Source organism: Barbus barbus, assembly GCF_936440315.1.
Source record: "Barbus barbus genome assembly, chromosome: 13".
Taxonomy (NCBI): Eukaryota; Metazoa; Chordata; class Actinopteri; order Cypriniformes; family Cyprinidae; genus Barbus; species Barbus barbus.
This window is the reverse complement of record NC_136741.1, coordinates 1,723,625-1,736,743: the sequence shown is the minus strand read 5'-3', so window position 1 is coordinate 1,736,743 and position 13,119 is coordinate 1,723,625. Positions and strand designations below refer to the sequence as shown.

The following is a 13,119-nucleotide window of genomic DNA, read 5'->3' as shown; positions in this document are numbered from 1 at the left end:
TTAAATATTAATGCATGAGTGTGTGTGTTACTGAGCTCCACCACCTCACAATCTATTTATGCATCTGAAACCGGAACCACAGTCACGAGTCGTTATAACTCCGAATGATTTCTGTGGAAGTCAGATATTAAAGAGGATGTGCGTTACTACACAATCATTCAACTCTTAGAGGTACAAATGACACCAAAAAACACACATTTAATGGCTAGTTTGTTGCTGTGCCATTCCTAAGGTGTGTAAGTGTTTTTGGTGTGTTGCTATGTGGTTGCTAAGGTATTGTGGACGGTTGTTAGTTTGTTTCTGTGCAGTTAAGCTGTATTTGTTTTTTTTAGCATGTTGCTATGTGGTTGCTAGGGTTTTTGTGTATTGCTGTTATTTTGTTGCCATGCGGTATTAGTTCAAGTCTCTATATTGTCTGGATGTGCATTAATATTTGAACTCAGCTGATGTGCTCCAACAGCTTCAAACGCGGCTGATGAAGTGATGTTTTAGCGTCAGAATGATGAGTTCTGTAAAGCGTGGAGGATGTTGAGTTGCTCGTTCAGATGAAGCGCTCTCATGCAGTCCATTGACGAGAGTGACTGAGTGTCTCTCTGTGTTTGAGAGCGCAGTACATCACGTGAAGGACTGTAAAAGCGCTCAGTGTGTTCAAACATTGTGCACAGGGCTCATTTTTCTGGCGTGATTCTGGATGGCTGTGCTCTGAGTGTTCAGGAAGAGCCGTTCGCTGCCACCGACTGAATGTTAAATCCATAGTTTGATTAGAGAGCTGCGTTTGCGCTGGCAGCCCAACAGAGCCATTCATCAGGGCCAAAAGAGCCATCTGATGGAGCGCAGCGGTCAAGGCCACCCGAGAACCAGTTCAGTCAGGGATATAAGAGGATTTACTCTGAGTGTGTGTGTGTGTGTGTGTGTCGTTTGGGCTTGATTATTCATCTCGCCCCTGTTTGAGGAGGGAAAAAATAGAAAAAGAGGAGTGTGAAACATAGGGATGTGTGCTACGACTAACAGAAGTTTTGTCAAAAGAAAAGTGTGCATGTACATGTTGAGAAATGTAGCTTTAGTTACAGTATTCGATAAAGGTGTAAACAAATTCAGTGTTGAGGAGAAAATACAGTGCTGCAATCACAGTCATTGTTATCCGGGTGGGATTGTGTTTCTCAGAGGAATGGAGAAGAGCAGTGATGTGAGGAAAATCATGGATGTTTTTTATCTGGATTTGATTGAAACTGTGTACCTGACCACCTCTGAGAAAACTTCTCCCGACTAAAGATAGTCCAGTGTAGTTATCGGTAACCAAATTTTAACTTAAAACTACTATGTTTAAAAAAATCATGGTTGATAAATGGAATGAAAATAAAATTATAAAATAGAATTGAAACTGGAAAAATAAAAGCTAATTAGAAAAGCAATTTTGTATGAACCACAAATGCAATTTGATGGTGTAAATATTGAATCTTTTTCATTATTAAATTAGTATTTAATGTATTGAGCACTTGGCCACACACCAATTCCCTTTCCCTTTTTTTTTTCCTTTTTACATGATTTGGCAAAAAAAGAAAGAAAATCGAATTGTTTTTTCCGATAGAAATTATTTTATTTATTTTTTTAAGCAGCAGATTTGTTATTTACTTGTAGGGCTCCACAATTTGCCCAAAGGTTTGTGATTTATATGTCAATACAACTATAAAACAATAACAGCAATTATTATTATTATTATTGCTCATCATCCATATTTATTATTATAGTTGGTTACCAAAACTTTACCTAAAGCTATAAAAAAACATGTTTAAATCTGATATAATTAAACAAAATTACAAAAGAAAAAAAAAATTAAATACTAAAATTACAAAAACTAAAACTGAAATGAAAGCTACATGGAAATAAAAAAACAAGTAAAATGACAAAACCACTTAAAATAATTACTAAAATGTAAACTAAAATTGAAATGAAAACTATTAATGCTAAAAGCTAATTCAAAGTGTTAATAAATACTACAATAGTATATAGTAGACTACTAAAATAACACCGGTTTAGTCCAATCAAAATAATTTACTTTCACTCGTGTCGTTCCAAATCCTGAGGAAAAAAAGACATTATGAGGAAATTTCACAAGCTCTTGTTCACACAATGACTGTGTGTGTGTGTGTGTGTGTGTGTGTGTGTGTGTGTGTTTGTGCTTAAGATGAGTCCCTCAAACACACTCTTGACTTTTGTCATAATTACTCTGTCTGTGTATGTGTGTTGCTCTTATAGCGTGTGTGTATTGTGCTGTTTAGTGGGCCAATAACTGCAGATGGAGGCTGTGTGTGTGTGTGTGTGTGTGTGTGTGTGGAATGAATGGATTTTCAATTGCTCTGCTCTTAGCAGAAAAGGCTTGTAATAGTTTGTGGCCCTCCATCAGGCGAGGTCAAACCCCTGAGCGGCGGAGAACACGTGTGTGATTATTACAGTGAACATGAAGCACACTACAGCACAGTGAATGTGATGATAATCATGTCTAATAACTGTCACATGACCTCATCCTGCTGAATGTCAATATGGAATCAAAACTGACCCTATTTGCTTTTTTAATTCACATTTTTGCTTTATTTGTACTGAAGAATAATGTGCAGAGACACACTTCACCTTCCAATCAATTCCTGATGGATAAAATCAAGTCGTGCTCTGAGTGACGTGGCCACATGTAGAGATGAATAAATATGTAAATGAAGCTGAATGAAAACAGCTAGTGTTTTTAGTTGCTTGTGGACACATTTGACAAAATTCAGCTTTGCTGTGTTTGTTTATAGGGTTACACAATTTGGCCAAAATGTTTGTGATTTTATATATCAATATGACTTTAAAATATTATTATTTTATTATTGATGATAATAATAATAAATATTAAATATTATTGTATTGTGATTATAATTACTAAATAAATATATTTCTATAATGAAAAAAAATATTATAAATATATTTTTATAGTTACTAAATAAACACATATTAAGCTAAATAAACAGTGCTGCGCTTCACTCTGAAACACACAAAGCTTTTTTTCTGTTTTTAATGAACAAAATCACAGCCTTTGCTATTTGATAAACATACTAAGCCATGTTCTGTTATCAGTTTTATTTTCAATAAATACTAATGTTTGGTTGAGGTTATACTGAGTCTACAGACAGTAACTGCATCCCAAATTTGCCTCCTGCAAGTGTTTTTTCCTTCCTTTATTTTTATCTGTCTGCCCGTCGGGAGCAATGCTTTCCTGATGCCTCATATGTCTCTCAGGAGAGCAGGAAACATCGATCAGGGTTCACCAGCAGACTAAACTACTGAGAGACGGCGGAAAACAGGCCTTTCTGTTGTTCATAAAGCAAACAGGGTTGAGAGACCCCCGAGGAGAGAGACCCGGTCCTCCAGTGCTTTCTGAGCGTTTCTCTCCCAGAGGAGCAACGAGGAGGAATGTAGGGAACGGTGAACTGCTAAAACATGCTAACAGACATTTCACGGCACGCAAATGAAGATGTGTGTCTGTATTGTCTCTGTATAGTGAAGTGAGACAGGTCATTTGCTCTGATGTAGTGTGGGTGTGTGAGATGGGGGGGGGGTTATACATACAACCATCTGCTGTCAAGCTGCACATGCTCAAAAACACACACACACACTGAAGTGAACGTGGGGTTATTTGTGTTGTACTTTAATGTTTTAATGCAGGGATTCCCAAACCTTTTGGTCAGCTGAACCTTCTGTGATATATTTTTAGTATAGTTCAATTATTAATCAACTCACTCACACGTTTGTAGTTCTCTGATGTCGGTTAATGGCCACATGACATGTAGGTGAACAGATAAAATATTCAGTATTTTTTTAGTAAGTCTTTCAATTTTTTTTTTATTGTAATATTTAATTTTCAGGGCTTCATTTCTAGCATTTCATCAACTAAAGTACCCCCAGGGGGGATCTTATCCACACTGATAAGAAATTAATTCAATAAAAACATGCATAAGAAAAAAAAAAAAAATTATTAAAGATTGATTTAAAAATTATTACAACAACAGCAATAATTCTAATACTTTTATTTTACAGTACATCTGTAAAATTACGATGCTAATATTTTTGGTCTTGCCCTTAAAGTTTCTCTTTTGTTGAAAACAGATTATTTATAAGTGTGTGTAATTAAAAATAAAATATGTCATTATTTACGCACTCTCATGTTGTTCCAAACCTGAAAGTCTTTGTCTTTCTTTTCTGTGAGGCACAAACATGCATCAACATGCAGGTGAGTAAATGATGACAGGATTACGTTTTTGGGTGAAGCATCCCTTTAATCTTTTGCATGTGCGCTGATGCCAAAAATAAGCATGTCCTCATTTAGGCTGTTAATTAGTTAATAGAAACTGTTGCCAGGAGACGGATGTCTTATTAGGAAAGCGCTATGAAACCCCGGAGGACACAAAATAGCACTCTGTGTCTTTATTGTATCATATTTACTGTATCTGCCTGTGTTACCAATGCAGTGCTCTCTGAATATTGTCTGATTAATGTTGGTCAAAGTGTTTAAATATGTGCTCTAATGCACAAAACTGTCTCTGTGTGTGTGTGTGTGTGTGTGTGTTGGTCAGTAATTGCTCTGTCACTCAGGGTCGTTTCTGCTGTGTAATTGTGGTGTGTATTAGCTGTGATCTTCTGCTGTACGCCAGCTAATCATTTTGATTGATTGATGTTCATTGGCCGTGTTCTGCAGCGATCAGCGCTTAACGCTTCAAGAGGAGTTACCATAGCAACCTGTTGGATTAGACACACACACACACACACATATACACATCCCCACACACACTTTACTTGATCATTCACAGTTAGTAGCATCTCAAAACAGAGGGAGATATGAGAAGACACTGTATGTTCCCTACATAGACAGCATAGAGGCCCATAAATGACACACACGTGAAGCACATGAGAGGTTTGACTGTATTTATTTCCAGTGTCACTATTGATGTGCATCAGGAGCACATCTCTGAAGCTTTAATGCTGTCTATAAAGAAAGCAAATGGTCCTGGTGCTATGATTTGACAATTTTGTTAGTATCAGTATAGTATTTTGCCAATATAATTTATTTTTATTTTTTTCAATATTTAGTTAGTTTTAATAATGATAGGTTAACTTATGATACCCTTTATTTTATTTTATTTCTTGTTTTTTTGTTTTGCTTTGCTTTTTGTTTTGTACAGAGCAAAATTGCAAAGAATGAAATTTGTCAATTAGGGTCAATATTTAGTGATATTTTTCCTATTTAGTTTTACTTTAAAGTTTTTTTTTTTTCACCATTTATTTAATGTAATTGATGAGGAGCATGAGCGGTGAATGATTTGGTGTGTTTGTGACGGTGGAGCAGACGCAGGCGCAGGGCTTTGAGGAATGCTGAAAGAGGAAATGTGCTGAACACCTGTGGAAGTGAATTTACATCTTCCTGTATGTTATGAGCCACTGCTGCTCCTTCCTGTCCTCCTGTGAGTGTGTGTGTGTGTGTGTGTGTGTGTGTGTGTGTGTGTGTGTGTGTGATGGGCTATCCTGGCCCCTGAAACCTTTGTTCAGATCTCTGCCACGACTTTAAAGGCGTTTTATGTGCCAGTGGTTTTCTCTGGCAGACACTCCTTTTCCCAGATCATGAAGTTCTATTGTTTCCATCGGTTCCTTAAGGAAGAGCTGTTTATACACAGAAATGTGCTGTGGTGATGGCATCAGATGGTAATACCATGGTAATTTGAGACACGGTATAGTCCATAGAATCAATCATGAAAACAGCTGAAATTAATTTCATTATTTAGTTGTTTATTTGCTTTTATTTTATAGTCTATTCAAAATTGTTTACGTTCAGTTCACATGTTATTTGAAGAAGAGCATTGCTTACGATTCATTCATTAATTAATTGTGGATTCGTTCATTACTCGTTTAATTGGTCTTGTCTGGCATTACTGTGGTACCGCGTTATTTAGGCAAGATTTCAAAATGTTGAGATGGTCAAAATAATGTTTATTTGTTATAGACCAGAGAAGGAATGTGACTCAGATCTAACATCTCTTGGCAGTAGAATATATTTTTCATCATCTAATGAGTGTAATTTGATGAGTGCAGTCGTAAAACACAGAGCGGCTGAACTTCTCTGCCTTCATTCAAATGTTGTTCACTTCCTGTTTGACCCCAAGAACTTCCTTCTTGACACCCCTTGAGCTCTGTTAATTACTCTCTCTCTCACACACACACACACACACACACACACACACACACACACACACACACACACACACGGGTGCGGATCGATACACACTTCACTCTTAATTGACGGTGCTGGCGTTGTCTTGCGGTCGCTCTGAAGCTCTAAACACTCGCTGTGAGTTCAGCGCATCCAGGGGTCGATGCCCTCGCTGTTACCGAGGCAACAGGCCAGACCGCAGCTGCAGCATCTGTTTCCCACTGGTTGCCTGGCGACCACCCAGCTGTCAGCACACCACTGCCACATGCCACAGCTGAGCACCCCTGTGTGTGTGTCCTGTTGCTCCACACGTTACTGTACACTCAGTGTTACTGAGACGGGTTGTGTTTTCTTTACAGCGGTTTGACTGTGAATTCACTAGTCATTTAGATTACATTTTTTAATATTTTCATTCAATTTGATTAGATTATATAGATTTAAAGTTATATTATTTTTTATTTAAATATTACTTTTATAATATATTTATATTTATTTATAGTATATATTATTTATTTGTAAAGAAATATAATTTAGAGAGAGATCCTATGCTTCTGTAAACATTTTTAAAACCCCTTTTTTTCCAAATTTGTAAAGCCCTTGCTGCTTGACAGTCAGGTTTGAGCAGATTCATGTTTTATTTATGCATTTTTAAATTGTAATTAATATTTTCGTTTCTCATTTTTCATATATATATGTGATTCATATTCAATTCAAGTTTATTTGTATAGCGATCATTTCACGATACAAATCATTGCAAAGGAGCTTTACAGAAAATGTAAGTTTCTACATAATATTTAGGAGTAGCTTAATAGTGGTGTCACGTTATCCATATTGTCTTTTTTCAACTGTACAGCACTTGAAGTGCTTTATATGTACAGTGCCCTCCATAAGTATCGGACCAGTAAAGACAAAATTGCTCTGTTGGCTGCGGAGTCGAGACATTTGCAAATATGATTAGCAAGGTTATTATAGTTTTGAATTTTTAAATTTGTTTTATTTTAATATCGTTTTCAAATTTGCTAAGAAATTCAGTTTAGTTTTTATTAGTTTCATTAATATTTTTGTTAGTTTTGTGATGTTGTTATATATATTTGATTTAATTCAAATGAGCAATGATTCACTTTAATGTTTAAATAGTGAAGATGTTTTTCTCTCACTCTTGCTCTGGAGGGTTTTCTGCTTGTGTTGAATTAAAGAGGAACAGGCTGGGTAGATCTCTAACTTTGGGCAGCTGACTGATGGCAGTGTCAGGCTCCAGCATTGTTTGGGACTCTTAAATAGTCTCTGATTCTTTCAGATGTTGTGTGGACGTGTGTGGGTGGACACCGCAGTAATATCAGGGGACAGGAAGTGGAATATCTCATGGTTTAATTACGTCTGGCTTCCTTAAACACTAATTTTGGGCATCGGTGCTTTGGTAATCGCCTGCTTCTCCCTGAGGAAGACCAGTCCTCTAGTGACTGCAGATTACACACACACACACACACACACACACACACACACACACACATTAGCCAAATTAGCACATACCATAGACAAATATTTTAAGAGAACTTTTAGAATCAATAAAAACTATTTATGAAGTTAAGCATAATGACTAGACTGTAACAAACACAAATGTTCAACGAAAACTCATTTTAACTTTTAAAAATGTACAAATCTACAACTTATTTAAAGAAGAAAATGTATTCATTTGTTTGTTTGTATCATGTTTTATACTATTGTTTTTATTAAGTTAATTATAATGACTAGACTGGACTAGATCTTTAAAGAAAATGGTTAGGATTAATAATTAATAATTATTAGTGGTTCGAGCACGCAGTGCTGAAACCCTATTGTATTTGTTAGGATTTTTTTATATTAGTATTATTCCCTAAAACTGACCGTGCAGCCCAAACCGTAAGGCCTAGAGAGCTGAAACTTGATCAGATGGTAGTAGTCCGGCCTTCTTGTCAGATACAGGCTCGTCCCAAAATGATTTAAATCGCAAAAAAACTAAATTTTCAGATATTTTTGGCCATAGCTCGTAAACCGTTTGTCGTAGACTCAAACACTTTACATCTTTGCGATCCTTGGGTTAGCACAAACAATATATGCAATATATGCACAAACAATATTTTGCTCTACGACGCACCGTTTTCCCGTAAAATTGACCTATATCACAAACCTACTTTTGCGAACTAGTCCTAGGTTTTTCGCCCGATCGGAACCATAATATGATAATTATTATTGGTTATAATGCAACATCCCCTAAAAAATCTTTATAAATCATTTACTTAATTGAATTATTTTTATGTAAAGGGCTGCTTTAGACAGAAGTAATTAATTTCAGGAAACAATTTTGTCCACAAAGCATAACTGAGTAACCCAGGACCAACAGTTCACCTTCAAACTATATTTGACGCCACATTCACATAATGCACAAGTCTTTACACCCACACACACACACACACACACACACACACATACACACTCTTCCTGTGTTTGTGTTATTTGTGTCTCTGGTGGGTGTCTGGTATATTTGTGCATGAAACAATTTTTTCCACAAAGCATAACTGGGTAACCCAGGACCAACAGTTCAACTTCAAACTATATTTGATGCCACATTCATATAATGCGCAAGTCTTTACACCCACCCACACACTTCTTGTGTTTGTGTTATTTGTGTCTCTGGTGGGTGTCTGGTATATGTGTGCTGGGTGTGTGTGTTTAATGTTTTTGCCACAGTATATCTGCATCGTTTACTGTGTGTGTGTGTGTGTGTGTATGTGTGTGTGTGTGTGTGTGTGTGTTTATCATGCAGCAACTCTAGACTGTGTAAACGAGTCGTTCACAGATAGTTTGGCTTCGCGTGTGTTTTTGTTTCTGTTCTAGTTTGATTAATATTTCATGAGAGTTTACGTGCAGCTGAACATGTTAAATTTCGTCCACGCATGTGTAAAGTGAATCACATGATGTCTGCAGTCACTGTGAAACATGAAACAGCATCAGCAGCATCACAGTGTGAGTGAAATCAGCTGCGCTTGACGCCGTTCATCAAACTCAGTGGAGGATGTTCAGCATGAGCCTCTGCTCAGAGATCACAGCCATGCTCACAAATACAGCCATTAGTATCGCCACACCAACATCACATCCAGTCAAGACCTCACATCAGTTCACCAGCACTGCATGAGTTCAGGCCTGAAGTCTGGTGCACTTTGCATGTCTCTATCGCCAAGAGTTGCTCATTTAAGAACAGATTGCCAGACCCACGGTTCAGCGTTTTATGTGACATTTAGAGGAGCGTTCATCTGAAATGGGTGATGTTGCATGCAGTATTTACTGTTGCTATCCTCACCCGGTTCAGACTGACACAAAAGAGCCTCATCTGGAAGAAAAGCACCAGATTGAGCAGCTCCTCTTCTCATGCACTTGTGGTTTAAACCCTAAAATCTATAACCTGTGTGACTGTCAGGAGCATAAACACATGACACCAGCTGGGAAACACTGACCTTTGCATCTAACATTTCAGTATCATTGATATACTGCTTTAGTTTTTGTTAATATTTTATTTTCTGCTTTCATTTAAGGTAAAGTTTTAGTAAATTTTTTGTTTGTCATTTTTTCACCCCCCCCCCCCCCAATTTTGTAGATGTCTATAAGGTTCTTAAGTTTTTTTTAAATATAATTTTAGTACTTAAATTAAAATAAATACTTTATTTCAGTCAATGTTCATTCTATTTCAAGAAGTGAAAATGTTTTTTATGGTTTTAGTTAACAATAATAAGCCTGTAGTGTTCTCATGAATTCACGTCTAGAGCAGAGACTGGTGTGCTTCTCTTCCTGTCTTGTGTTTATTTGACTTCCTGTCGTCCTGATAAGCACACATACATCAGTGTCACGTCTGTGAAAGTGAGCATCATCTGGAAACCATCAGATTCTCTCTTATGCATATAAACACATGTTAAACGCTCAAGGTTAGCGCTACCAGATGAACATGCAAATATTGATTAGACATTTCAGGAAATGTCCTAAGAGCACTTGATGCTTGATGTTTTTTGTTTTAAAGAAGTCTTGAATTATTAATGAAATCGTAATTTTGAATGTATTGAGTTATATTGCATTTATTGCACCTAATCATTGTATTGTTTAAGGTTATTGTCATTTCCTTGTGTTGTGTGTTGCAGGGTTATTATAGTTAACTAAAATTAAAACCATAAAACATTTTGAAATAAAATAAAAACTGAAATAAAAAAATTATAAAAACTATATAGAGGTATTTAAAGAAAAACAAACTCTAAAAGTGCTGAACGTCTTAGCTGGTAAAACATCTGTGTGTTGAATCACCCAATAATAAAATGTGACATTCTGTAGTTTTGTCTCATATTCATCTTTTAATCATATTTCCAAATGTCTTGACTCCACAGCCAACAGAGCAATTTTATCTTTACTGTTCCTATACTTATGGAGGGCACTGTATATGTGCATAAAGAAAAACAACAAAAATACTAAAACTTTTACTTTTATATATATATATATATAATATAAACTAATTCAAAATATTAATAAAAGCTACTATAATATCTCAAAGACACTAAAATAACACTGGTGTGTTGCAGCATGATCCCAGGTGGCTTATTTTAATATCTTCCTTGCATTGGCTCTGTAATGGCAATAAAACTCAATTTGATGTGTGTATTGCTCATTCATGTATGCTCAGTGTGTGTAAGTGATTTTATGTGGTTTGAGATGAAATGTTGCTATATTAACAGGCTCAGTGCATTGCAGATACTCTATCCTCATATCCGGTTAGCTGAAGCGCGTTCGCAGGAGAGCGATTACTGAGTCACCGTCAGAGATGTTGCTCAGTTAATGGCGCATGTTTATTGAGAGCAATAGAAGTGATGGATGTGTTCAACACGCAAGAAAAGTCCCCTTCCCCTCACCAAATCATATTTACATAATAGTAATATATACTTCCCCCGGGTCTCATTACATTCATACACTCATATATGCTCACGGTATCTGAATGAAAATCTGTCATCATTCACTCGTGTGTCGATGCAAACCTTTGTGACTGTGTTTCTTCTGGAGATCACAAATAGAGACGTTTTGGTGAGTTTTTAATCAAATTCTCTTCTGCTCACCAAGGCTGCATTTATTTGATTAAAAATACAAGAAAAACTGTAAAATTGTTTAATATTATTACAGTTTTAAATAGCTATTTTCTATGTGAATATCTGTTAAACTGTAATTTATTCCTGTGATGCACAGCTGTATTTTCAGCATCATTTCTCCAGTCTTCAGGGTCACATGATCTTCAGAAATCATAATAATATACTGATTTACTGCTCAACAAACATTTCTGATTATTATCAATGTTGATAACACTTGTGTACTTTATATTTTTGTGGAAACTGTGATGCATTTTATTTTTCAGGATTATTTGATTCAAAGAAAGCTCAAAATAACAGCAATTATTTAAAACCGAAATCTTTTGTAACATTATAAATGTCTTTACTGTCACGTTTGATTTAATTCAATTCATCCTTGCTAAATAAAAGTATAATTTTTTATTTTTTTTTAAATCTTGCTGACCTCAAACTTTTGAACAGGTGTGTGAAATAGGTCTATTGCAATTTATTTATTTATTTAAATGCAATTTATTTGTATGATTGAAAGCAGCATTTTCAGTTATGACTGTTCTCATGCTTATTCTGCTAATTATCTTCAAATTTAATCTGCTTAAGGATCTCTTTAACTAAAGTTTTGGTCCAAATTTCTTGGTTTTTGCTAAATGTTCTTCTATTCTTGTCTCTGCTTGCAAAGGTCAAGAGTGCTAATTGATTTTGAGTTTGCAGTTTGAATTAATCGTAATGATTAATAATGGGGAAATGCTTTGACATTTCATGGAGAGCAGTGATTTCAGATGACCTTTGTGAACGGCTGTATGAAGATTTTCAGTTGTAGTCAGTATGTGTAGTGAGGATTGTGTGCATTAAGCCTGTATGAATGTGCTGTCAGTGTCTGTCTTCATTGTATGATTCAATTAGTAGCTAATGTATCTAATCCTCTTGTATTCGTGTGGAGAGATTGATGGCGAATGAGGGATTTGATCCTGGCGGTGTAGGGATGGAAACACTCTTGATTCTCTCCTGAGAGAGACACAGACAGATGATTATATTCGTAGCGATTAGCCTGCGTTTGTTGTCCTGACGCTCTGATGGCATTACTGTAATGATGTTTGTGTTCTCACATGATGAAAGCATTTGATCTGGTGTTATGGGATATTAATGAGATGTTAATGGTCTTGCTGTGGCTTGTGTTTTGTCAGATTTTGATTAATTCGGTGAGTCCGTCCCGGCCGGCGCTGCTGTACGAGAGCGTCCTGGTGAGTGAGGGCAGTTCGGTGCTGCGGGACACGCTGTTCAGCCCAGACCTGCAGTTCATCTACACGCTCACCGACAGACAGGTGAGCACACAGACATCACACACTCCACAGTGCTGGCTTTAAAGGGGTCATCGGATGCCCATTTTACACACATTTGACATGATTCTTTAGGGTCTTAATGAAAGTCTATATATAAAAATAAAATAAAACTTAAAGGATAAGATCACTTCCAGAATAAAACATTTCCTGATAATTCACTCACCCCCATGTCATCCAAGATTCCTATATATATATATATAATATTTTTCTCTATATAATGGTGGCCAATGATTTGAAAGTCTAAAATGCAGTTTCAGTGCAGCTTCAAAGGGCTCTACACGATCCCAGCTGAGAAATAAGGGTCTTATCTAGCAAAACTATCAGTGATTTTCTGAAAAAAAAAAGAATATTTATCGACTTTTTAACCACAAATGCTGGGCTTGCTCTAGCTCTGCGATGCGCGTCTTCACACATT

At 36.3% G+C, this 13,119-nt stretch overlaps 1 protein-coding gene across 1 annotated transcript in view; it reads left to right on the top strand.

Annotated features, from left to right (window-relative positions):
• The window catches only part of LOC306879143 (plexin-A1-like), a 126,327-nt gene that overhangs the window by 44,029 nt on the left and 69,179 nt on the right, over positions 1–13,119 (top strand). Inside the window, exon 4 of the mRNA XM_079431886.1 lies at positions 12,549–12,686. Coding sequence (XP_079288012.1) covers positions 12,549–12,686 — 138 coding nt within the window. The remainder of the gene's footprint in view (positions 1–12,548; positions 12,687–13,119) is intronic.